This window comes from Phascolarctos cinereus, unplaced genomic scaffold (genome assembly GCF_003287225.1).
Source record: "Phascolarctos cinereus isolate Bilbo 61053 unplaced genomic scaffold, phaCin_HiC Scaffold_3;HRSCAF=262, whole genome shotgun sequence".
Lineage (NCBI taxonomy): Eukaryota > Metazoa > Chordata > Mammalia > Diprotodontia > Phascolarctidae > Phascolarctos > Phascolarctos cinereus.
This window is the reverse complement of record NW_027555736.1, coordinates 42,179,467-42,206,736: the sequence shown is the minus strand read 5'-3', so window position 1 is coordinate 42,206,736 and position 27,270 is coordinate 42,179,467. Positions and strand designations below refer to the sequence as shown.

At 39.1% G+C, this 27,270-nt stretch overlaps 1 protein-coding gene across 1 annotated transcript in view; it reads right to left on the bottom strand.

Moving 5' to 3' along the window:
- LOC110213968 (scavenger receptor cysteine-rich domain-containing protein SCART1-like) overlaps window positions 1-27,270 on the bottom strand; it is a 49,976-nt gene that overhangs the window by 20,785 nt on the left and 1,921 nt on the right. The window contains 2 exon segments of the mRNA XM_078151596.1: window positions 12,988-13,056; window positions 23,189-23,500. Coding sequence (XP_078007722.1) covers window positions 12,988-13,056; window positions 23,189-23,500 — 381 coding nt within the window.

Sequence of the window (27,270 nt, the reverse complement as noted above, 5' to 3'; positions counted from 1 at the left end):
TTTTGGAAGTTGAGTAAGGCTGATCCTCAGACAGAAGACAATACAGGCCACCTATGGGCTCGTACTTGAAGATTTTCAGTCTTAAAAAGACCCAGAATTTGCCCTCCATTGCCATAGTCTTTGAGAGCTTAAGGTCATTTCCACATATAACAATGGGGCACTAGAGTAGGCCCTTAGTGCAAGAGCAAAAGTAATAGCAGGAGACTGAATAATTATTAGCAATTCTAACTAGTGCTAATTATATTTTCCTTACAGTAGACTATAATAATAATAGTAAAAATCCTTCTTAATCACTAGTCTGACTAATAGATATCTCAAGATGAATTCCCAAATTCATTACATCTAACTATAGGGCTGTTATATAACTGTGGCTATAGGCTATGTAGAACTAGGCTATATAGAGGGACAGCTCTCTATCTACAATGCCATACTACCTCTTAGTTGACCCTCATGACAACCCTGTGAGGTAGATGCTATAGTTATCACTGCTTAACTGATGAGAAAACTGAGGCTATGTATTTAGTGACTTTTCCATGGCCTGAGGAAAGATTCAAACTCATGTCTTCCTGACTCCAAGTCCACTGCTGTTTCCCTTCCCCCCAAAAAAATCCACACTGTGGAGAAAGATCTCAAAAAAAAATTAAATGTTAAAATAATAATAATAACAGCAGGTTAGTGACTTGTCCTAATATCACTTTTATCTGAATGTCATTGGAAAATGTGAGTAGAACAATATGATGATTATTATGATAACCTTGAAAAGCAACCTGGTATAACGTATGGAGACTGATCTTGGAGTTAGGAAGCCCAGAGTTCAAGTATTACCAGGGGCACATACAAGATGTGTGAACACAGGAAAGTCACTTCACTTTTCAGTGCTCCCAGCTACTCTCAGATACTAAAAGTTACTGACAAACTTCCAATTGTCGTTGACAAGAGGAGAGGAGAGGAGAGGAGAGGAGAGGAGAGGAGAGGAGAGGAGAGGAGAGGAGAGGAGAGGAGAGGAGAGGAGAGGAGAGGAGAGGAGAGGAGAGAGAGAGGAGAGGAGAGGAGAGGAGAGGAGAGGAGAGGAGAGGAGAGGAGAGGAGAGGAGAGGAGAGGAGAGTTTTCTGATGTTATTTTGTGGGATTTCACAAACTTTATGGGAGTTTCTGTCAATCATGCATGCAATCATGGCATGATTGCAATGGAATGTACAGAAGCTTTCGCTGATCTTCCAAGAGTTTTCTGATGTTATTTTGTGGGATTTCACAAACTTTATGGGAGTTTCTGTCAATCATGCATGCAATCATGGCATGATTGCAATGGAATGTACAGAAGCTTTCGCTGATCTTCCTAAAGTGTTTCTAAAGCATAGGTTTTACCATGTCACTTCCCTACTTACTTATAACCTCCAGTGGCTCCCCTATTACCTAGCACAGTGTCTACCACATAGTAATCACTTGATAAATATTTTATTTATTCTATTATAATAATATTATAAGATATTATAAATATTTTATTATTTAACTGATCTGCTATGGGTTTTTTTCTTTTTTTAACCTGGGCTGATTAACTCCTCCTTAGTTAGTTTGATAGCCCTCCATTACCATATACTAATGACTGCCTTGGAGTGGCTACCTTATTAGTTTGGGCTATACTGTAGCTCTGAACCCACAAACTCAAGTGATCCCCCAGCCTCAGCCTCTCTAGTATGGGACTACGGTTTGCACCAGTCCACCCAGATGAACCAATACTTTTTAAAAGAATTGAATTGTAAATGATCATGTGAAAGATTGCTCCAAGTAGCTAATAATAAGAGAATTACAAATTAAAACAACTCTGAAGTGAGTGAAAATTGGAAAATATAACAAAAGTCCAAAATAATCAACATGAGGAAGTCTATGGGAGGACAGGCAAACAAATGCACTGATAGTAGAGCTGTGAATTGGCCCAATCATTCTGAAAAATTATTCAGACTTATGTGAAAAAAAGTCATTAAATTGTTCATTTCCTTTGACCTAGAAATCCTACTCCTGGGCATATAACCCAAGCCAGTCAAATACAGGAAGGTCCCATGGTTGTCAAAATTTCTATAGCAGCGATTTTATTAGCAAAAATCTGTAAACAACTCGGTATCCTGAAGACTGAGAAATGGCTGAACAACTTGTGTTTTGTGACATCAGGTATTTTTGTGGTGCCATTAAAAGATGAATAGGAAGAATTCAGAGAAAGATGTAAGAGTTACATGAACTTGTGAAGAATAATGTAAGCAGAACCAGGAGGAATATGTACATAATTACTTCAATAAGGTTAAATAAGAACACTAGTATGAGGAAAACAGGAAGTAACTGAACAATCTTGGCCCCTCAAAAGAGATGTGGAAGCACTTCCCTCCTTATAGTACAGTAGTGGGGTAACAGATATCTTACATACCTTGTTAGAAGTGGTCACTATGTTGTTTAGTTTTGCTTAGATGGTTTTCTTTTGTATAAGGTTCACCTGGGGATGGATATGCAGTTTCCAGGAATTACTCTGATGTACAAACAAAAAGCGTGAATATACTTTTTTTAATTAATCCATTCAAAAAAAAATTCTCAATCTTACTAATAATCAAAGAATGTAAATAAAAATCACTCTGAAGTACCAGTTCATGACTCCAAATTGGCAAACATAATTAAAAACCCCAAAAGTGTTGGTATGCTGTGGAGAAACAGATCCATCAGATCATGGCTGGTGGTATTATGAATTTAGGTGAACTTTTTGGCAAATAATTTGGCAGTTCATGCCAAAAGTTATGGAGACAACCCTGCTATTTGACACAATAAATCCATTGTTGAGAAAATATTCTGAAAGAGTTATTTTCTTTAAAGCTGAAGAGGAAGGGAGAGTTTATGTACTTGAAGATTTTTCATAACAGCTTTATATCAGAATAAATAAGGTAAAGTGTAAAGAATCTTGACTCTCAAGTCAGAGGCCCTGGGTTCAAATGCTAGACCTGGTGCTTATCTAAGCTCCTGTTTGTTACCAGAGAGCTTGGGAGAGACTTTTGGTTTTATTTTAACATCTGGGACAATTAGTTTCACAGATTCACTTTTGTCTTTCCCATCATCTGGTTGTCCTCTTCATTCTTTCCTCCATAGTGAACGCTAACTCAGAACCCAACAAAAATCAGCTTACCTTTATCTGGAGGCCAAATTCATTATAAAAACATAGACAGCAAAAAAATAAGGTTTAAAAAGACCTATAAGTTCCAAAGAATAAGGAATGCTAGTCTGCCATGCAGCGATGAAGCACTAGAGGAGTAAGTGGAGAATGAATAAATTCGCCAGGTCCCAGAAGCACAAGAAGACAAGCACATTCAGGCAAATAGAAAGCTCTATCTTGGCAGATCAGTTATTAACTGGATTAGTGACCCACATAAAGCTCCAAATGCTCAAGATTGCATGGAAACATTGTCATACATATAAAAAGTATTTGGAGGACCTAACCATCTTCTTATGAATTCTTGTGAGACTTAGACACTGATCTTATTAAAGGTGCTCCACACATCAGTGCAAACATCCTTACCAAGCTTCCATCTGCCTGTTTTTCTTCTCCCTTGATACAGACTAATCACTGATCAACTCAAGCCCCATTCACATATTGACTGCTTTATGTAGATACATTAGCTCAAAAACAAATGTTCCAATCAGATAATCAACATGTGTGAGAAATCTGACATTAATACAGAACTTCTCAATGTCTTCAATAGGGAAAGAGGTGGCCCAGTAGCTAGAGTACTAGACTCGGAGTCAGGAAGTCCAGAGTTCAAATCTGGCCTCAAACACATACTAGTTGTGTGACCCTGGGCAATTCACTTAAATTTTGTTTGCCTCAGTTTCCTTATCTTTAAAATGAGGACAATAATAGCACCTACCTCCCGGGTTGTTGTAAGAATAAAATGAGTGCATTGAAAATTGTGTAGAGCTCTAGAAATGCTAGTCATTATTATTACACATTTAGATCAAATAAATTAAGCTTGTGTTTAGCTTCTGGATGCCCACAAACTAGAAATTATGAAACTTAAGCCTGTGATAATCTTATTATCAATGTAAACTCTCATCTGACATATATATGTTGCCCAAAGGGAAGAGGGAAACCATGCCTACACACCCATGGCAGCACCTAGCTGCAGAGAGAGAGCACATGCCTTTGCCCCACTGCTACCTGAGTGAGGATGTCCATGTGTAACATGGATTGACTCCAGGATCTCTTTCTGAGGGCCAGGAAAGTTGTACTTTATTCCACCTGAAGGGTTCTCCAGTATGCTGAGGGAGAGTCCTCTCTTCTTTGCCATCAGCTTGAACACCCCCAAATTATGATTCACCCATTTTATGGGTCAAGTAGCATCTCCATTCCATTTTGCCATTTAACTTCAGATTAGCACTTAAAAAGGGATATTTACTTCAAAGGTACAGCAAGAACAAATATACAAACATTCTCCCCAACACTGCGGGGACATAATCCCCACCACCACCACCACCATGCTTCCAGTCTCTGGGGCAGTAGGGATTAGGGTAATACTTTAGGTCAGTTCCTACATAGAAATAGTACCACCAAATTCAACTGCCTGAGCCAGTATCTGAGACTCTTGATCCCCAGGGTTTCCATTTCTCCATTCCATTGGCTGCAAAACCCTGTCGGGATTTGTGGACCTCCCAGATGCCTGTGGCTCTCAAGCAAAAACTCCACTCCCCATGCCTAGAATGGAAAAGTATGAAGGAAAAGGCCAAAACCTTAGACCAGTTTCTCTAGGCCACGTGACTTAAAGATGGAAGAACACAGCTCTCTGACTCTCCTCAATTACTGCTTGGTGTTAATGAAGGAATCCTTCACTACCAGTTGGGAAAACAGAAAAGGCCACCTGAGATGATGAGTTGGAACATTTTAAACCAGCTACGTAGCCAACAGAAACAGCTGCTACTAACCACATGGTAGGCCAGCATAGAATGTTCACATATGTTCCAGTCTCCTGGAAGCAGGTTGTTAGTGTCTACCACATGAATAATGAATGCAATCTTAGATGGTCTAGGCATTTGCCAAACCACCACTACACACGACTTCCATTTTATATGACTTTTCTACTTCTGGCCTGACAAAGGTCATTCATACCCCAGATGTTAAAATTCCCCCTCACACCCACTTCTAGTTCAGATGTTCCTGTTAACAGAGACATTTACACATGTGGTATGACAAAAATCATCTAACCTATATTTGGAATCACAGCTCTGAGATCACTCTTACCAGGAAAAGTGTCCAGCTCTATCTGCAAGCATTTGGGATAATATGACATTGAATTTAGAAAAGGCTTTTCTTTACCCAACAAAGAAAATGTGAAGAGCTAGCACCTAACCCATAAACTTTTAGAAAATTCCCTTTTTTTTTCAGAGGCAGCTAGGTGCTGCAGTGGATAGAGCACCGGCCCTGGAGTCAGGAGAACCTGTGTTCAAATGTGACCACAGACACATAACGCTCACTAGCTGTGTGAATTGCCCTCACAAAAAAAAAAAAAAATTAAAATTTTTAAAAAGAATAACTTTTAAAAAGGGGGGCAGCTAGGTGGTATGGTGGACAGAGCACCAGCCCTGGAATCAGGAGGACCTGAGTTCAAATTCAGCCTCAAACACATAACACTAGCTGTGTCACCCTGGGCAACTCACTTAACCCCATTGCATAGCCAAAAAAAAAAATTCCCTTTTTGTTTCCAATGGGTCTTCGCCAATCCTGTCCTCTCAAATTGTAATTCTACCATTTCCACGAAAGGCTATAAAAACATCCAGGGTTGTTATTGAATCAAGGAAAAATCCCTTCTGATGAGCTCTGCAAGAGGCCTTGTAGGTCAAGGGTTTCTAGATTTCTGGAGTAGTTGTAGTTTATAACCCTCTACATACACATGGCACACAAAGGGAAAACAGAGTCAGGTTTCTCTTTCTCACTAGTCAAGTTGGCCTCTGCCTCCAATATACTTCTGTCACTTTGTAATGCCATGAAGGGACAAGATGTTACTTCTTTTACCTGTTGCTTCTCCAGTTCCCAAAGGAATTGTAGCTTAACACTATATTTAGTGATATTTCTTCCTCTTCAGCCAGACTTAATATTTGATTGAGAGGTGGGGGGCAGTGAAGCAGTGGTGATTTAACTCTCAAAGAGACCAAGAATAATTTTCAATGTTCTCATCTTCCCCATTATCCTTTTTCATTTAGACCAAATTTTCTCCTTCCAATGTCTACTCCCAACAAAGACAGGTCAATGGAAACAATTTAATAGACAAACTTTTATTAAGTTTTTTTTATATATAAGTACAGACTAGAAACTACAGATGCGAAATCAAAAATGAGTTACTCAGAAAGCTTACATTTTATTGGATACCCAGTTTATTCAATGGTTAATTTATCATTATTATTGTTACCATTATCATCACTATCATCATCGTCATTATTATTACTAATATGTACATACATTTTCACCACACCCATTGTCCCCACATTATCTCTGCCACATTTTTGCCCACTGTGTATGAGGTATCACGTTAGGCACTCAAAAGCCTCTAAAGATAAAATCCAGCTAACTCGGCCAATCTACTCCCCATGCTGGCAGGAAGTTCTTGAAGAAGTCAATCACAATTTAAGAACAAAAACCACAAACTATGCATGGCAGGGAAAACCAATAATTAGTCTGGTTATTTTTAAAGGAAATTTAGAAAAAATGCACTACTTCATGTCTTTACAAAATAGACCATAGCCGTGTGAGGAAGGGAACTGACATATAGTCAACCTCAGAGGAGGTTTTATTTTGAATTTTGTCTTACTTTGTTGGCATCCCTAAAACATTCAATTCAATATTATCCTATTCAAGAGACTGAGACTGGTCACCTTCTTCCATCCAAGAAAAGTCCTTGATCCTTATGGGGTGTTGAACCCAACCTGAAATTTGAAAGAGAGAAACATGTGATAACTTTCGCAGAGAGTGTACCCAAGAACTTCTACATTCACACCAGTGATCAGTATTTTGTTTTGGAGCTGAAAGTAAAATAAGGAAACAGAAATGTTAAACAAAGTTAATTCAAGAATTAGAATGGCATTTACTTTAAAAAAAAAACTTTCCCGTTCTATTTCTGCATGTGGATGTTATAGCCTCCACAAGTCTACTATGGCCATGATCCTAAGCTTAAGCACTGCTTCTCATATTTCTAGCTCTGTTGTTGTCTCTGTCAAAGCTATTAAGGAGAAAGAGAAAATATATATATATATAGTAAAAACAAAAAGAAGTCTCAGAACTTTAAAAAATGTATTGGTAGAAAAAAAGAAAATATATTTTGGATGCAATTTTTCAATATTCCATAGCCCTTCATTCTCTAAACAGAAGCCAGATATCATGGTTCTATACGCAAACTATTTTAACCTTTCTAAAACAACAAAGTGACTTCATATCACATTTTTGGGGATCTTAAACAACCAAGGGGCAGCTAGGTGGTACAGTGGATAGAACACTGGCCCTGGATTCAGGAAGACCTGAGTTTAAATCTAGCCTCAGACACTTGATCTCACTAGCTGTGTGAGACCCTGGGCAAGTAACTTAACTCCATTGGCTAGCAAAAACAAAAAAACAAAAAAAAAAAACAGAAAGACAAAGACGACGAGGTTTGTGTTGGGGGATATTGGGCACAAACATCACTAGTAGGTGCATATAGTGAAGGCAAGAACAAGGAGAAAGGACAGAGGTTAGTAGTTCTGCTTGAACTACCCAGGCTTTTGTTCTTCCTTCCAGTTTCATTTGCTTGCCAGAGGATCCTAGGAGTGAGAGGGGCCAGCTTCCACAGAGCTCCTGCGCATATTTGGCAGATGGAGTCCTCAAAAATGGGCTTAGGGGTTTCAGATTCATAATCAGGATTTAAATTAGTTTAAAAAAGAATATTTTAACCCTGCTAGAAAACTGTCCAGTGTCATGAGCCACAAGTCAGCACCAACAGAATAGCAGTCAAAAGAAAAGACTAAATTCTGCTCACTTTTTTTCTTGACTACCTGGCTGGGTGTGGCAACTCACAGCACTGTCTATACTCTAAAATGGCTTCAGTCTTGCCTACCAGGAAGGGACTTTCTAGTTGCTACGTCCAAATAGACATCAAAAAATAGCAGGCAAGTCTGGAGAGGATAAATATCCCCACAGAAGCTGAATGGTTGAAGCCCGGCAAATGGTAGCAGAAAGCAATTTGCCAGTCATGAGACCAGGAGAGAAGCCTAGCATAGATGACACAGGCAAGACACCCAGAAGAAGTGACCAGAAGGCATAAGAGTTATGCCCATTAGACAGCCACAGAGACCAGCATATCCCCCAGGAGGACATTGGCAGTTCTGTAGCTTTTACAATTTTAGCTGTCCTGGCCCTAGTCATATGTGTCCCCAAGTGTGCAACCTCCATTTGATTGCTCTGCCCACATGGCTTCAGAGAAGGCAAGGTGAAGCAGGAAAAACCTATGCCTCTGTATGCCTCAAATCATACTTCATGTAGAACTGCATTTTTATCCCCATATGCAATTCAATTTTCTGCCAAATTCATGCCCTTCCTGCTTTTATCCATCATGGCTTCAAAATTACAAGAAATTTCATATCTCTTCCCTCGTCTTTTCCTTCTCTCTTCTTTTTCTCTGCCTATCTCCCTTTTTTTGTCACTTTCTTTCTCAGTGCTCTTCTTTCTCCTCTCAGTGCCTTAGTCCTTATATCCCTTTCTCCTTTGCCCCATACTCTTGTACAATGGTACTCCTTTCTTCACGCTGTTCCCATTTCCCTTCACTCTCTCTTCATCTGAACGTTTCATATATATATATATATATATATATATATATATATATATATATATATATACATATATATATATATATATATATATATATGTGGGTGTGTGTTTATGTTTCTATATGTTCTATCATCAGTGCCCTTTTTTCCAGACTTTGCCCACCAACACCTATTCTCCATTCTGATATGTTAGTGTCAGAGAGGTCTGATGGGATGATCAGAAGGGAGAGGCTTGAAGAAAAGGAACTTGTTAGCATAGGTAAGCTTTAGCACAAGACATTAAAAAAGTGAGGAATGTGAAAGTGAGAGCCTGGAGGTTGTAGAACATAAAGGCCATTTTCTTTGCCCCCTTAAATAGTAACGACATCATTCCTGCCATCCCAAGAGATCTAACTCCATTTTTCACCCTTCTCACAGATGAGAAAGGAACAGGGTCAGAGTGAGAAGCAAATATGAGCAGAATATTTAATATTTAGCACAATATTGGATTAGCAGAAACCTTAGAACAATACATATGATGAGAAACTTAGAAATCATGCAGTATAACTTCCTTATCTTATGGAGAAGGAAAACAAGGTCTAGAAAAACTCCAAAATAACTTACTTGGCCAAGGTCACACAACTAGTTCCTGGCAGAGCCAAGATCATGAGCTAGGTGTGATGACTCGTACCCTAGGCTTCATACTCACCTGATTTAACAAAGAGAAGATCAAAGTTTGCTAGTTTGATTACCAGATTTTCCTTTTGTAGGGAGGTCTCATACAGGAAAATGATATTAGAAACCACCCCAACAGTACTCCCCATCAAAAAAACAAAATGCTGTAAGGAGTAGAAAAAAAAAACTATGAGTAGAAGGTGACCTCTTCTATGGTAAAAAAAATAAAAATCTGAAATTTTGTTAGAATTTGTTGTGAGTAAAGATAAGATGACTTTCATGCAGCAATAAGAAATAGGTGAATATATGAACAGCTGTATCATTGGTTAAAAAAAAAAGCCCTCCAAAATTCATTCTACCACAGTATTTCTAATGCAAGGAGTAGTGGAATATGGATTTGCATTGAGGAACTCCTCAAAATTCCCGACAAGGCAGTTTTGCCTATAAAAATAATGAGTTCCTTGCTTTCCATTTCCCTCTATATCTGCAAACCAGACCCAAACTTTCTGTAGAGCTACAGAATGAGAAAATGGAAATAAGGACTGGAAGTGAAGATCTGAGGAAGAGATGTCTTCTGCCTTTCCTTCTCGTATTCCTTCTCCTAAACTATACGGTCCTCACCTTCCTCAGCATCATCATGTAGTTCTTACAGCTCTTCCATTTCTTCATTCTCTTCCCCCAACTCAATGTGTGAAACATCCTCACAGACGACCTCAGGAGAAGAATGTGCATTCAGTCTAGAATCTGAAGGGAGAACATAAAGGTAAAATACTCCAAAAGCATCATACTTTCTAGCATAGTAGAGTGGGGAAAAGGAAAGAGACAGAGAGACAGAGAATGAATGCATACATATATACATGCATGTAAAAGTATGTATATATGTATTATACATGTATGTATATTTTTTCATACTCATGGGTGCAGGGTATGCTGGTAAATATCTAACAACCAGCTCTCAAAAAAAATGTACACGCAACACAATTTTAAGATTAAACTGTATCATTACCATTTTCTCCATCACTTTCTAAAGCCTAGACAATCAACAAAACAATAAATCAAGCTCCGCCTCTGCAAAGCAAATACTCTTGCCCCCAGAAGGTTTGATAGACTCACAGAGAAATTAGCCCATTCTCCTAATATCCAAAGCAGTTCAAGACATAGAAACCATAATCCTAATGTCTTCACAGATCTTCACAACAATCACAAAAATTTAAAAATGGAATAATGATAATATAAAGAGGAACATTGGATCATCAGAGATACTTTGTGCCCCGAAGGACGATTGTTACATCATTATGCCCAGAAGACTGTTTTCCCACAAGTCAGAAGATTCCATATATCTTTTTTACTAGATGTCCTATCCTTAGCTATTAAAATTATCCAATTCATCCATGCCCTCCAGCCACTTACCCAGGCAGGATCTTTTCTTGTTCCACATCAGAGCCCTCAGAAGTATTAAGATGAGGCAGAGAAGAGTTCCAAGGACAAAATTGATGACCACAAAAAGTGTATTTCCCTTCTGAGCAAATAGCAGGATACCTTAATGGGAATGGGAAATCAAGAGAATCCAGGGAGATGAGTGCATCCCTCCTCCACAGCCTCACGGGCCTCACCATAATTACATATGTCAGCAAATCTGCATGCCCTCAACTCCCTTCACATCCCTCTGATAAGAAACCCAATTGTGCAGGACTGGCTTCTTGCACAGGTCCTCAAGATATTCCAGCTAGGTCACTGATTCCAAAGAATTAGTAAAAATAGTATAATAATACTTTATGGCTTATAAAACACTTTCCTCACAACAACTCAAGGGATTTCTAGTGCAAGAGTTATTATCTGCCTTTAATGAGGGGGAAACTGAGACTTGGAGAAGTTAAGGAACATGGCCATTGTCAAAGAGTCAATAGGTGTCTGTGCCACAATTGGAACTCAGGTCTTCTGGCTCCAAGTTCAGTATTCATTTGACAACACCAGGTTAAGGATGAGATGAGAATTTTGTCCAAGGAAAATGAGAAAGTACCAAGAGAGATACTTGGTTCACAAATAATGGTCCCTTTGCACCTCCTACCTAAGCACCTTCTCAAATCCCTTTTGTTTCCATAGTAAAGGAAAGTCTCTATGGGACTGACTCACTGTGAGCAGCCTCTCTTGGGTCCATGAGTCTCAGATCCTTCACTCTTGGGATTTATGGACTACTGTGCTGTTGTTAACAATATTAAGCCTCTTATTAAAATATTACAGTTGCAATATAAGCTTCTGTGTTTCAGGAGAGAATAGAAACAGTGCCCAAAGCAGCTGAATACCATTACTGCCTTTATTATGATCATCTTAAAAGGGTGACTGCCCTCATTAGGATCTTTTCAGCAGCTAACCCCAGTCTGGTCATATTCTCACACTGAATATAGAGGCCTGCTCCATTTTCTACTGAAAATTGTATGGAGAGCTGCTGTGGCACCCTCTGCCACCCAAAGTTTCCTTTAATGCTATAATCCATATTATTTATGACTTGGACTTTTCTGCCTAACAGATTATAAGTTCCTTGAGGGCAAGGACTGTCTTTTGTCTCTTTTTGTAACCCCAGCACTTAGCCCAGGGGCTGGCATATAGTAGATGCTATATAAATGTTGATTGATTGCCCTGAGTTTATAGTTCTGTGACTATATAGACACCCAAAGCTGCATTTATGGTAGAAGAAGTAAACAGTAATTTTTGCACTTAGGGAGGGAGAACACAGGGATGGAGATGTTGAACTGAGGTCTACTCACAGGAAGTAATCCGCAAGTGACTGTGCATTTCTATATTCTTAAAAAAACTGGCAGCTAGTAGAGAAATGAGTGTGAGGATATTGCCTAAAAGGATGGGAACTGGGAGGGCATGGTGGATGGTATAAGGAAATTGTCCTGGCATGAAGCCACTGTCACTGAGGATAATGTCCAGTCAAGAGGAGCTCGCCTTGAGTAGAGCTACAAGGAAGTAGGAAGTAAAAGTCTTGCAAGGTGGTATTGGGACAACCCCCATACGGATTCACCTTGGGTAAAAACTCCAGTCTCCCCACCCTAGTTACAACTCTACTGTTTACACAACCCACACTCTTTTCAAGGACTTGTCACTCACCAGAGCAATTCACAGCTGCATCCTCCTTGTGACCACAGTGACTGTGTCCCTGGGGCTTTGCAGGACAGTCCTATAGAGATAGTTCAGTCCCCTTGCACTGCACCTCATCCAGCCAAACAGCCCCTGTCCCTGGTCCAAAGGCAGCCTCTCCCAAAGCTGATACAGCTGGGCCTCAGGCCAGCTGCTGATACACCACCTCAGCATCTGCCAGGTCCCAGGAATCATCACATACTCTCCCCCAGGAGCTGCCATGCCAGGCCTCCACCTGCCCAGAGCAGCCATCCTCTCCATCCCTGACACGCAGCCTGTTCATCCTTGAAAATGCAGCCACTGGTATTACTGAGAGGACACGAGCCCCCGAGGGGCAGACAGAAAGACTCCCAGCCAAAGGCACATGAATACATACCTGTGCATTCTTGGTAGGCTGAGCAGTTGACACCCTCTCTGTTTTCATTTGGTTTTTTCTTTGCCTGTCCTATAGGAATAAAGGGTTGAGAGATATCAGGATAAAGAGCAAAAGACCCCCATTGAAAGACGACAGCCTCACTGCCCTGGTCAGATCACATCTGGAGCCCTGTCTTCAATTTGAGCTCCACAGACAAGCTCCTTGACAGTGGAGTTTGGCTCATCCCTTGGACTTGCACAAAGGCCTACCACAGTATCTGACACACAGTAGGTGCCAAATAAATGTTTGTTGATTGATTACTAAGTTGGAGGACACCAAGAGAGGGATTACCCAGCCAGTAAGGGGACTAGAAACCATTTCATATGAGAATCATTTGGAGAACTGGAGATGTTTAGAACGGAGAAACCCAGTTAGATGCCTCCACATAGAAGAGGGATTAGGTTTGTTTTGTTTTGTCCTAAAGAGCAAACTGGAAGGAATGGATGAAAGGTTTTGAAAAGCATACTTTGAATCAATGTGAAGAAAAACTTCCTGCCAGTGAGCATTGTCCAAAAGCACAGTGGTCTGACTTGACAGGTGGTGAGCTCCCCACCACTGGATGTCTTCAAGTGAAAACTGAATAGCATTTGTCAGGTATGCTGCAAATGGTATTCCTGTTTAAGTGGCTGGTTGGACAGAGGGTCTCAGGATTCCTTTCCAACTGAAATGCTATGACTGTGGACAAGAACAGGTCATAGACATAAAAGAAAATAATGGTTGGATGGAAACCCAGGACACTATAATTTCAGTGCAAAGAATCCAAAATATCAAACCTGTACAGGTGATCCAGGCCTCATCTTCTTGGGAACACGAATGTGGATGCCAGGGAGCTGATGAGCACTGCCACAAAGAGGTCGTATAGTGTTTATGGCATTCAATTTTATCCAACCAGCTAAACTCAGAGCTTGCATGGGGTTCTTGTTTATTCTCCAGCCAACCTGAATCTCCACATTCCAACTGCCTGCATACGATTGTGAGGGAAAGATCCTTCAGGAAGTTACTACACACAGGTCTCCATGTTCCATTGTAGAAAACTTGCAGCCAGCCAGCACAGATGTGGGTGTCACTGACGAGCCTCAGAACTGTGAACTCTAGGGAGAGAAGCACTGGTCAATGCAGAGCCTCCAGCACTAGTTTCATCAATGAATATAGTTATACAAGTAAGTAAGGTGGCATTATAGATAGAATACTGAGTCTTTGAGTCAGGAAGACCTAAGTTCAATCCTGCCTCAGACATTTACTAGTTATCTATGACCCTACTAAAGTCACTTAACCTCTCGCAGTCTCAGTTTCCTTATCTGTAAAATATTGATAATAATACCTGAGATAACATGTGTAAATCACACTGCAAACTTTAAAGTACTATAAAAATATTAGTCATTATTCACAATTATATCATTATTATATGATAACAAATCTGGGAAGAATCTTAGTTACTATCTCATCCAAACCCTTCATGTTACTGAGTGAAGGAAAGAAACCGAAACCGAGAGAAGTGGCTTGACTGAGGTCTCACAACTTTTTAAAGGTGATGCCAGGATGAGAGTACAAGTTTCCTGACTCCCAAGTGAGTGCTCATTCCACTAATCTATACTTCCTCCCTTATTAAGGTCAAAATTCAGGTAATGGTGAAGACTACAGAAGACGTCTGTGAAATTGCCGAGAGATAATGCCCAAACATTTACAAATGATAAGAGCATAGAGAGAAAAAATAACTCAAAAAAACTTTAAATCATTTGTATTTTATCCTTAAGACAGTGGAAAACCATAGCATTACCACAATCAGGGAGATAAGAAGCTTGAGTTATGGCAGCCAGAAGGCAGCAGTTCCTGGCAAGAGCTCTCTTCCAGCCTTGGACTTCCTATAGCTGCAGTTACAATTCTAAACTTCTGGACAAGTGATTCTAAACTGAACTTCTTAGTGTGGCTATACAGCATTGTGTTCTAAAGGGAGGGTAAGCAAGAGAGCCAGATGAGACTTCATCAGAGCAGAGAAGCACAGATCTGGAGAGGTTGGTTAGGTGGGTGACTGTCCCTAAGTATCTGTGTTTTGTGAGAGGCCATTCTGGAAAGATGGCAGAGTAGGTCAGAAATTTCCAGGCTCTCCAGATTTCCTCCACAAACAGACAGAAAATTGCCATGAAATGAATCTAGAGCAGCAAAAATAAAGGAGTAAAGCAGCTGTCCTCCTAAGACATTTTGAGAGGACCTCAGAAAAGACTCCAGGCTGGGCTAAGGTTTGGTCTGAGTGAAGTGTAGTGACCACTAGGCCAACTTCACTGAATCAACAAACAGCAGACCCTGGAACAGCTCTGTTGGAGTGTGGACTAGGATTTATGAAATTTCAACTCATGAACTTTTACCCAAGTTTTAACCTAACTTGCGTCTAATTATCATCGAAGGAACAGCAGATGGATGAGTGGAGGAAGACTGAAGAAACCCCTGCTATTTCCAAAAGCCAGCTCTAACAGTGCTGATCAGAAATGAACCCCAGCTGTGGCTGTGGGTGAAGAGGAGTGAGTATATGCCTGGTGAGTGCAGTTCCACAATGAATAAGAACATTTTTGGGACAGTGTGGTTGGTGTCCCTATTTGGGACTAAAGAGAGTCCCTGAAGTTGAGCCCCTCCAACAGAATTCAGAAAATAACAGTAAGGAGGACCTGAAGCGTAGGGTACCATTACTCACAAATTGAGATTAAAACCTGATTATAATAATCAGGTACAAAAATAAAATAAAAATGAGTAAACAAAGGAAAAATAACCTGACCATAGATAGCTACTTGGTGTAAAAGAAGATCTGGGTTCATATTCAGAAGAAGATAGCAAGGTTAAAAAAAAAGCCACTTCTACCCCAACAAGTAACATCAAATGGTCACAAGGCCAAAAAGAGTTCTTAGAAAACTTAAAAAGGAATTAAAAAATCACATAGAGATCAAAGAAAAATTAGGGGGGGAAATAAAACAATCCAAGAAAATTATTAAAACACAGTTGGAAAATTATTAAAAGACAATTGGAAAAAAGAGGTCCAAAATCTTAAGAAAGAAAATAACTCCTTGAAAACTAGAATTGAGCAACAGGAATCAAATGATGCTATAAGACACTAAAAACTAGAAAAAATAGAAAAGAATCTGAAACATCTTGTTAGAAAAACAACTGATCTGGAGAACAGAGAAGAGACAGTGTAAGAATTATCAGACTACCTGAAAGTTATGATCAAAAATAGAATTTGGATACAACATTACATGAAATGATTAAATTATTAAAATTTCCCTGAAGTTCTAAAACAAGAAGATAAAATAGAAATAGAAAAAATAACCACTCACTACCTGAAACAGACCTCAGAAAGAAAACTTACAGGAATGTCATAGCCAAGTTTCCAAACTCTCAGGTTGAGGAGAAAATATTGGAAGCAACAAGAAAAAAAAGAATAATTCAAATACTGCAGAAAAATGGTCAGGATTTCACAAGACCTAGCAGCTTCTACTCTAAGAGTCTGTAGGTCTCAGAACATTATATTTTGAAGAACAGATGAGCTGGAGTCATATCCAAGAATAACTTACCAGAAAAGTTGAGTATAATCATAAATTTTTAAAAAAATAGGCATTTGACGAACTGAAAGAGTTTCAGGTATTTGTAACAAAAAGACCAGAACTCAATGGAAAATTTGATATGAAAGAACCAGAAGAAATGTAAGGAAAACATTAAAGACTAATTATAAGCTACTCATTAAAGTCTAAATATTTATATACATATGCATATATACATACATATGAATGAAAATATTAACAGTATCCTTAAAACTGTCGTTACTAAGATAGTTTGAAAGAAAGGTTGGAGCTGAGTTGTGTATGATGGGATGATTGTAAAAAGCAAATTTCAGTAGGAAAAAGTAAAAGGGAGCAATTATATTATAAAAAAATGGGGCATGAAAGGAAGAACTAATGCGGAAGAAGCGGGTGGGGGTGAAGGCTAGTAATGTTGGAACTTTACTCTCATCTGGGTTGAAGAGGAAATAATGTTTACATCTGTAAGGGTGTAGAATTCTTCTAAACACATAAAGCAGTGAGAAAACTGTGGGCTATGTTGGGGGATGGACTTTTTAGAGAGGTATGTGGATTGGGGTTTGGAAAGATGGGGGAGAACATGAGGGTACTTTTGAAGGGATGCATGGATTGAGACTGGGGATGGGAGAAGGAATAGGGGAACTCTTGAAGGGGTGAGTGAAGCTGGAGGTGGGAGGGTGGGGAGAGAAGATAAGGTAATAGGGATAGGATAAAAAGAGAGGCTGAGAAAGAAAATAGTGATCAAAAATAGGATGGAGGGAAATTCACAAATAGTAATTATAACTTTGAATGTAAATGGGATGTTTTTAACCATTCTTTTTGTGGTGACAAAGAAATGAATTTCCATTTCCCCATCAATTGGGAAATGTCTGAACAAGTTGTAGTGTATAGTTGTGATGAAATTCTATTGTGCTATAAGAAATGGTGAGTTCAATGATCTTAGAAAGGCATGGAAAGATTTACATGAAATGATGAAGAGAGAAGTGAGCAGGACCAAAACAACATTGTGTACAATAACAGCAATATTATTTTAAAAATGACTTTGAGCAACTAAGTCACTTTGACTACTATAAATACACAAATTAAAAATAAAGGACATATGAAGAAAGATGTTGTCTGCATCCAGAGAAAGAGCTTATAAATAGAAGTATGTATTATGTATTGAATAATTTTATGCGTGCGCACGCACACACACACACACACACACACACACACACACACACACACCTATTTGTATCTAATGGTATAGATCTCTAAGTCCAGGGGAGAGGAAAAGAAGAAAATAAAAGAAATTTACATGATAACTTTTATATATATTTGGACATAATAGCAAGTTGTATATGGTAGATTTGTAGTTTCATATGCGATCATCTCTTTTTTAATTCTACTGTGTTATGAAAATGTTTATTTTGTTCCATGAATTGAAAATAAATTTTAAAAATTAAAATTAAAAGAAAAGAAAAAGGGGATAGCATAGTCAGACCTGTACATTAGGAAGATCACTCTGATAACCAAGTGGAGAATGATCTTGAGTAGAAAGAGACTTGAGGCAGGGACACCAATTATCAAGCTATTTCAATAGAACATATATGAAGTCATGAGGGCCTGCACTATGGTGGTGGCAATACCAGAGGAAAGAAGAGGAAATAATCAGAGATATTGTAAAGGTAGAATTGACAGGACTTGGCAACAGATTGGATAGAGGGAGATGAGAGAAATTGAGGACACAAGAATGATACCTAGATTGTGAGCCTAGATACCTGGGAGGCTGGTGGTGTCCTCAACAATAACAGAAACATTAAGAAAAAGAGGTTGAAATAAGGATTTCTGCATGTTGTGTTGAAGATGTTTGTAGGATATCCAATTCAAGTTGGCTAATAAGTGGTTGGAGATAAGAGTTTGGGGGTCAGGAGAAAAGCCTGGGTTAGGCTGGATTGATCTGAGACTCATCTACATAGAAATGATAATTAAATCCATGTGAAGTGATAAGATCACCAAGGAAAATAATATAGAGGGACAAGAGAAGAGGATGTAAGAGGCTTTAGGGGACACCCAGGATTAGCAGGGACAATGTGGATAAAAATACGACAAAGGAGACCAATGAGTCATCAGACTGGCAGGAAGAATTTAGATAGAACTTGAGCAGTTTAGAAACAACTGAGTATAACACCTAGGTAGCAAGGCTAATGAATTAAATTAGGAAATAACCAGGTGATAGGCTTGCTACCTTTCCAGAAGAAGCATACCAAGATACCTCTACCATGACCTTGCCTCTCTGGCAGTAGACTTGAAATGTACCAAAGTCTCCCTTCAATGAATCTAATACATGAGGGACTCTTATCTCCCACCACAAGGTGATTGACTTGGGGTTTTCCATGTAAGAGGGCCGTTTAGAACATGCCCAGTTCCCATAGCATGGAGACAACCCAGAAGGCTTGTCCTGGGCATGTCCAGAGCTCTTAACATGAGGCACTCGGCATCCCTTACCGTGTGGGTGGGTAGAGCTTTCTTTGACGCTGCTTAGTCAGAACAGGCTACATTTTTAATACTGGCACAGTGAGACAGTCACTTTCTGGCTCAAGCTCTTTCCTAAATGCTACTTCCTACTGTGTTCAGAGGATGAAGAAAAAAGTTCACCCACAGCCGGGGAGCAAGAATTGAATCAGTGAAGGGAAGGACGTCCTTCTCACTTTTGCCCTGGTTCCAAGAAATAGGCCTGAGGGTGTTTGTGTTTGTTCTGTGTCATTTTCATTTTCTAATCCTGGGAATTAAGAGATGATACCCAGTAGATCTATTAGCCCCAAACTTTGGGTCATGATGACCAGGCAAGATGTTGCAACCAAACAGCCAGCAAGGAAACCCTGAGAAGCCAGGGAGTCTTGGACTCAAGTCTGAGGGGACTTTCAGATTTGGAACTTGGGACTGAACTGTATAGAAATCAAATTGAATTAGATCCCTTCTCTTCTCCGGAGATTGAGGTGGTATGGGGGAAGGACTTCCATATGTCGGGCAAGTACATATGTAAATTTTTTATTATACTTTTGAAGTAAATATTCTTTGTAAAAGTTAATCCAACTGTTGGTGGCTAAATGGAACTGAGATACAGGGAACCACTCCCTAAAAATAAGGGAGGGGCTGGTGTCATTGCAGGGGAGACTAGGTGCCCCCCAAATCCCCTTAAAAATTCTGGATAATCCTGGGAGAAGGATGAAATGTAACCTACCTGGCCTTCTGACAGTGGGGGCCTGGGTGGTGAGTGTTATAGGTACAAAGGACCTTGTATCTCCAGTCTCTTTACCCCCTCTCCCTCAGCTGTATCAGCCTTAAAAAGTTGATTTGATAGTATGTTTTGTGAAGTTTCCCAGGCTCCAAATTGGTTAAAGTGCTAGGTAAAGTTAGACATACTACTAAAATTTCACAGGGAACCTAAGAACAGTAGGGTGTCTTTGATAAAAGCCATTTTTGATTGAACTATTAAAAGTAGCCTTGGCTCTTAAGGGAAAAGTCTAAGAAAAATTTGGCCAGACTTCAAGGATAAAAACCTATGTTTTACTAAATACACACACACACACACACACACACACACACACACACACACACAGGCACACGAGTTTTCTTTTGCAAACTGAATTCATTTAAAACTGCATGTTCTATGCTATATATTTTGTGACAAAATATTGATATTCTGAGGGTACAGGTACCATTGAAGGCTAGACATTATGAAAAGATCCAAGCAGTGCCACAGGGCAGAAACTAGGTTGCTATGACATCAAAGGGTAAATTGCTTCAGGCAAAATTAAGTACATAGGGGGTCAGAGAAAGCAAGATTGCAGATGGGGCAGAGAATGAGAGGGTTTCTTTTTATGTCTGGCTTGCCCTCACAACTGGAGTTATTAGACAGTGGCAAGACACAGAAAAGAAAATCACTGGCCATAAGAGAAGCTGTCTATATATACCCAGAGCCCTCCAGAGTCCATACATCATGCTCTAAAAAGTGGCCAAGAGGGAGAGATTGAAAATAAGTGAATATTTTGTGTGATTGCGCATGTATATCAAGCCTATACCAAACTGCTTTCTTGATGGAGAGGAGAAAAGCAATGGATGGAGACAATTTGAAGCCAACATTTTTAAAAAACAAATGTTAAAAATTGTTTTTACATGTAATTGTAAAAGAACTGAAACTTTTTTTAAAGAAAATAGTGAAAAAAGTGAGAGAGTGGGGAGGGAGGTGACTTGCCCAGGTTCTTATAGCTAGCGAGTGTACTGGGTAGGATTTCAACCCAAGTCTTCCTGACTCCAAGTTCACTGCTCTAACTACTACCCCATACTAGTTATGCTTACGGTTAGACTTAGCAGCTAGGCAGCTAGGTGGTGGCACAGTATACAATGCTGGAATTGGAATTAAGAATAGCCGAGTTTGAATCCTGTCTCAGATATTTGCTGGCTGTGTGATGCTGGGCAAGTCGTTTAATCCCCATCTGCTTCAGTTGACTCATCTGTACAACGGAGATAATAATATCTAATTCACAGGGTTGTTGTAAGCTACAGATAAAATGGCATACGCAAAATGCTTTGCAAAATTCAAGTTGCTATATAAATGCTGGCTGTTGTTGATACTACTGTTGTTGTGTTGCTATTAACACCCTGCTGATAAGAATAATAATTTTGAGGAAAATAAATAAATGGATTGTGTCTTAGAGGAAAAAAATCATCTGTGTTTACTTTCCCCTGTTTTATGTATATGTTTGCTCTAAATTGCCTGGAATCTTAACCACCAAGAGTACCAAAGAGAGGTGCCTTAATGGTTCTATGTCACAAAGTCAAAAGATAATTTCATCTGTGACAACTTCTTCTGATCCCTTCCCTATTCACGTAGGCATGTCTGTATTTGAGGTTATGAAACACGGACAACTGGTCACTGGAGAGTCTAGTAAGGTTATACAAGGCCTGGGTGAGCAGTCTGGGGAAACACAAGGAGTGGTTGCCTATGTCATGTTCTACGCAAATGACCTGCCTAACGTGACATTGCTACTACCTGACATTCCACATATTTTAGAAATAGGCACTGGTATTCTTTAGTCAAAATGAGCTAACTTTGAAAGCCCAGGACCAAACTTACCAACTTGGTTAAAGTACTTTATATTGGCAAATTGGGGAAATCAAAACTCCTAGATTGAGAAGCCTCTGATGAAAAAGAAAAGGGTCTTTTTGTGTGGATTACCATCATTTTAAAGCAATTTCTAGGACCTTGAGTGTATTCTAACAAGAAGCAAGATGTGGCTTCACTAATGTAAATTATATAACAGAGAAAAAAAAAATTAGTAAGAAAGTATAAGTGAGTTCTGCCAATTGGGAACCATGAAGGGTTGGAACAAGGAGTTGTTAATACTTTTAAGAAGTATTTTTAAGAAAAATTTAATACTTTTGGGATTTACTAATATTTTAATACTTTTAAGAAGGAGCTAAGTAACAATCTTTGGTAGTAACTGATAGGACACCCCTCTCGTGTCTAGTCAGCATGTTTGTAGAACAAATAGTCTCCAGAAAGACTAGAAGAAGAGAAGAGATTCAAACTGTGGAGAATATGGATGGCCAAGCAAGAGAAGAGCTCTGCACAATGCAGCAGGGGGTTAGCAGGTATTGAGATGCAGCCATGATCAGTGCTTAAGTGCAGGGTCACTGACCATTTGGCCCGCTAGCATCTGTGTTCCAAGAGAACAAATGCAGTCCTTGAGAAAGCAAGACAGATTTAGATCAATCACAAGAGAGGTGAACTGGAGACCTTAGTCCTGTAAGGTGGATGCAGCCATAGTGGGCCCAACCCTCAGATCCATGTTTTCAGTACAATAGCCCTGAATATATGCCCCAATGGTACATTGGGCACATACCCCCACCTTGACTAGAGATCAGGACAATTCCTCTTGCTTTATTGATACTGCCAGAATAAGTGTTGGGTATGGTTAAACCTACAAATAAATACTCTTGACAGGCATATAGGGTCAATTTGAAAGGAAAGAAACTAGAAGCAGAGAGATCAGTTAAAAGATTATAATAAGGGTCTAGGTAAAAGGTAAAGATGACTTGAATTAAGCTAGTTTCTTAAGAGAGGATGGATATAAAGGATTTTGTAGGATGGAGAAGAGGAATGAGACAAAGATGAGTCTGAAGCCTAAATAACTCAGAAAATAGAGATGCTAACCACAGAAATAAGGACTTTGGGAGCATTAATCTACCTGACGTTATGGTACTCAGTGTTTCTACGTGGTTGTTTTTTTTTTTTGCTTTTTGGTGAGTTGATCGGGGTTAAGTGACTTGCCCAGGGTCACACAGCTAGTAAATGTTAAGTGTTTAAGGCTGGATTTGAACTCAGGTCCTCCTGGCTCCAAATGCAGGGCTCTATTCACTGTGCCACCTAGCTGCCCCCAACGTGGCTTTTATATTATGGAAGCAAACATTCTGAGAATTAAATTACAATTCCCACTATGTGTTTTACAGAATTCATCAAAGGTAAATTGAAATCTTTGCAATGCAAGCATCATTAGAAGTTATGAACTAAAAGCCACTAGTTCCCAAACTGTCCCAGAAAGCCATAGACAGACCAGAGCAGAGAACTCCAGCATCCTTGTGTCTGCAGTCATGCTGGCCCCAGCTTTGAGATGGGCACTGCCAGAGCTCAGACTCATTTCCAGGGCAGCTCAGCTCATCTAGCCAGATGAGAACAGACTCTGCCCCATAGTGAGCAGATCCCACGGTGCTAAGGGCCACACCACAGCCCAGCTGTCTGCAGACCACATTGGCATCAGAGAGGTCCCAGGCATCATCACACACTGTGCCCCAGGTGCCATTGTGGTAGATTTCCACTTGCCCAGCACAGTGGCCAGTACCATTCACCAGGCAGATCCTTCTGCTCCCTGAGGGACAAAACTCATAATCAGCATAAATATGAGATGCCACATCACATAAAAAAAAATAGAAAAATGTAAATTAAAACAACTCTGAGGTTCCACTTCAAATAGCTCAGATTGGTAAAATTAGCCAAAAAAAGAGAAAAATGACAAGGTCTGGGGAAGGCTGTGGGAAAATATACATATTAATGCACTGTTGGTGGGGCTATGAACTAGTACCATCATTCTGGAAAATAATTTGGAACTATGTCCAAAAATAAATAAACTAATAAAACTCCACTGCCTGTAGTCTAAACAGCTACACCTAGATTCCATTCATATAAGTTCTCTCTAAGCATGCTTCTCCACAAACATGCCTTTCTATGCACATTATCAGCAATGTGCAATAGCAAAAATTCCCCAAGAAAATAAAAGTATACAACTCCAAAGAACATGGACCATGGAATTTATTCTCTTTTGAGACAGTTTCTACTTATGGTAGTAATTTGTAAGTGCCACCAGTCATAACAGAAACAAACAACTCACCAATGCGTCCTTCTTGATTCTTTTTTCTTAAACTTTCATGAGGTTTGCTACCTTAGTTCCCCCATCCCTTACTCATAAAGTCATAGAATCATATTGGTTAGAAAGAACTAGTGAATTTTATCCTGGCTCTGATACTTATTGCCTCTGTGACCTTCACCTCTCTGGGTATGTGTTCCTTTATTTTTTAATGAGTAAGTTTCATTCAATGATCTCTGTAGCTCATTCTAACACTGTGTTGTATGATCCTTTATGACCCAAATAGTCACCTATTCTAACACTTTAACAAAACAAGAATCCCTTCTGCAATACTCTGAACAAAGGATTTATCCACGTTTACTTTATTTCAGGAACATTTTTCCTGTTGGCCATGCCCATAGAATTTCCTCATTCATATCTCAACAGAAAATATAAAATCAACCAGCAGACATACGGGTTGTACTTCTTTATCAAAACATATGTAGGAAAAAGGAGGCATTTTAGCACCCAAATGCTTTGTCTTCACAATACTGGATTATTAGAAACATCTAAGAGAATAGCAAAACTAATTGCATAAGTAGACGTCACAAATAGCCTTGAGGCCAGCTTTTGAGGCCAATCTGCTTAAAAATGTATTTGTCCAGAAGCAGAGGTAGTGAACTTTGAGAGGTAGTGAACCTCCTTATTACTGTAGGTCTTCAAATAGATGTTGACCACCTATCAGAGAACTTTATAGTGGATTCATTATTTCCTTATGCACTGGACCAGATAGATGACCTCTGAGTTGCCTTCTATTTCTGAAATTCTATGATATAATTAATGTTTTCTTATTTCCATCTGGATACTTGGTACCATGTAAACATTGAACCAAGTGTGGTGGAATACAACTGTGATCATAGTGACTGGAGAGGCTGAGGCTGATGGATTTCTTAAGCTGGGCAGTTCTGAGGTTCAATTGGCCAAACTAGTTGGGTATCTACACTAAATTCAGCATTAAAATGGTGGTCATGGGTCCACAGGATGCCTAAAAAGGAGTGAGCCAGCCCAAGTCAAAAACATTAAGTCTCACTTGCTAATCAGAGTGGGATCAACTCATGAGTAACCACTGTACTTCCAGCTAGGGTATGGTAAGGATACATCATCTTTTTTTTTTTAAATCAGATAAACACAGGCCATCAAGACAATGGCCCCTTGAGATTTTTATCAATTCATCCATAAGTATCAATGTTTGACTAATACATTGTTGGTGGAGTAGTGAATCAGTCCAAATATTCTAGAGAGCAATTTGGAGTTACGCTATTTTTTAAAAAGTGACTAAATGTCCATATTTTTGACACAGAAGTACCACTGCTAAGCATATATCTTAAGGAGCTTAAGGCAAAAGAAAGTCTCCATAAACACCAAAATATTCACAGCAGTGATTTTTTTGGTATAAAAGAACTGGAAATAGAGATGCCCATCATCTAGGAGATGAGCTAAACAAATTGTAGGACAATAACTGAAAGTAATGTGATATTGTTGTTATTCAGTCATCTCAGTCATGTCCAACTTTTCATGACCCTGTGGACCCCTATCCCAGGGATTTTCTTAGCAAAGATACCAAAGTGGTTTACCATTGCCTTCTCCAGGGGCAAACAGTGGGTAAGGGACTTGCCCAAGGTTAGGCAGCTAGGAAGTTTCTAAGGTTGGATTTAAACTCAGGTCTTTCTGACTCCAAGCCTAGCACTCTATTCACTGCACCACCCAGCTCCCCAATGTGATAATAAATGATGAATGTGAAGATTTTGGAGAAATGAGAAAACATGCCATGGGGAAAATACATATGAACTAGTAAAGAGTAAGTAAGTCAAACCAGGAAAACAACATGTACAATGAGGGCAAAGAGAAAAAAAAATTAATGCCATGAGTGACCAAGATGGGCCTCAGAGAAAGGTTGAGGAAATAGAATTCCTTCTCCTTCTTTACAGAGTTGACAGTATATGGCTATGAAAAATCGTCTAAACTGTAATCAATAGTGGATATATTGAGTGGGTCTGTTGATTGACTTTTTTTCCTCTTTAAATTTAATCTTTGTTACAAGGGATGGCTCCTTGGGTAAGGGAGTACAGCTATATTCAGAAATAAAAAGGATAATATCAGATTTTGATCAAAATAAGATTTTTTAGAAAGTATCTGCCTAGAATGTGTGAGCACTCTCAATTAACAGTAAAAGTCAGGAAATTTCTGAGCTTCATGACAGCCTTTCAATGCTTATTGCATATAACAGTGCATATTAAATGTTCTACAGCATATGACAGAAACAATAACATGTACCTCCCACTTTATGCAGTGCTTTCACAGACATCCCATTTGATCTTTGCAAGAGCCACAAAGTAAGTAGAATGAACCAGGTATATTATATTTTACTTTTTAACATTATTGAAGCTTTTGTTTTTATACCATCCACTTTTCCCAGTGATCTCTCCTTTACCTTCCTTTCAGAAAATCTTAAACAAGTGATAAAAGAGGGGGGAATGGAAGTGGTCGGCAGCACTAGCCAACCAAATTCAACATCATATGCAGTTTCCCATCTAATTCTTCTCATCTTTGCGAAGAGGTGCCTACAGCATCCTGGAAAAAGCCACTAATCTCTCTCTCTCTCTCTCTCTCTCTCTCCTCTCTCTCTCTCTCTCTCTCTCTCTCTCTTTCTGTATATACATATGTATACACACACACACAGATATATGTATGTATGTATGTATATAATATATATATATATATATATATGTATAATATATATATATATATATATATATATATATATATATATATATATATATATATATATATATATATATATATATATATATATATATATAACACATAGTAAATGCTTGTTGACTGATTGACTTTCTAAGGCAGCCCATATTTTTCCCCTTACTCCACTAATATTAGAACTATTCGGCCTGAGTTTGAGGGGCAGTGCTTCTTTTTTCACTTAATGGGTCTTCATTCATTTGATTACACTATCGAGTCAATCTTTGAGTTTATTCAGAAGAATACAGAGTAAGGAAGGACAAGAGTGATGTTCATATTTGATGTACTTCAACCCAGTAAGACACCAAGATGAGAAGTAGTTCATCTAGGTAATCTCAGAAACACATTTCATTGATGTCCTAGAATACCTTTAAAATTGGCTTGTGAAAACAAAACCAATGCAATCAAGATTAGAAGGAAAGTGGAAACAATATAAAACATTTGACAGTCTACCTGCCAAGACAAACCCAGGAACTATA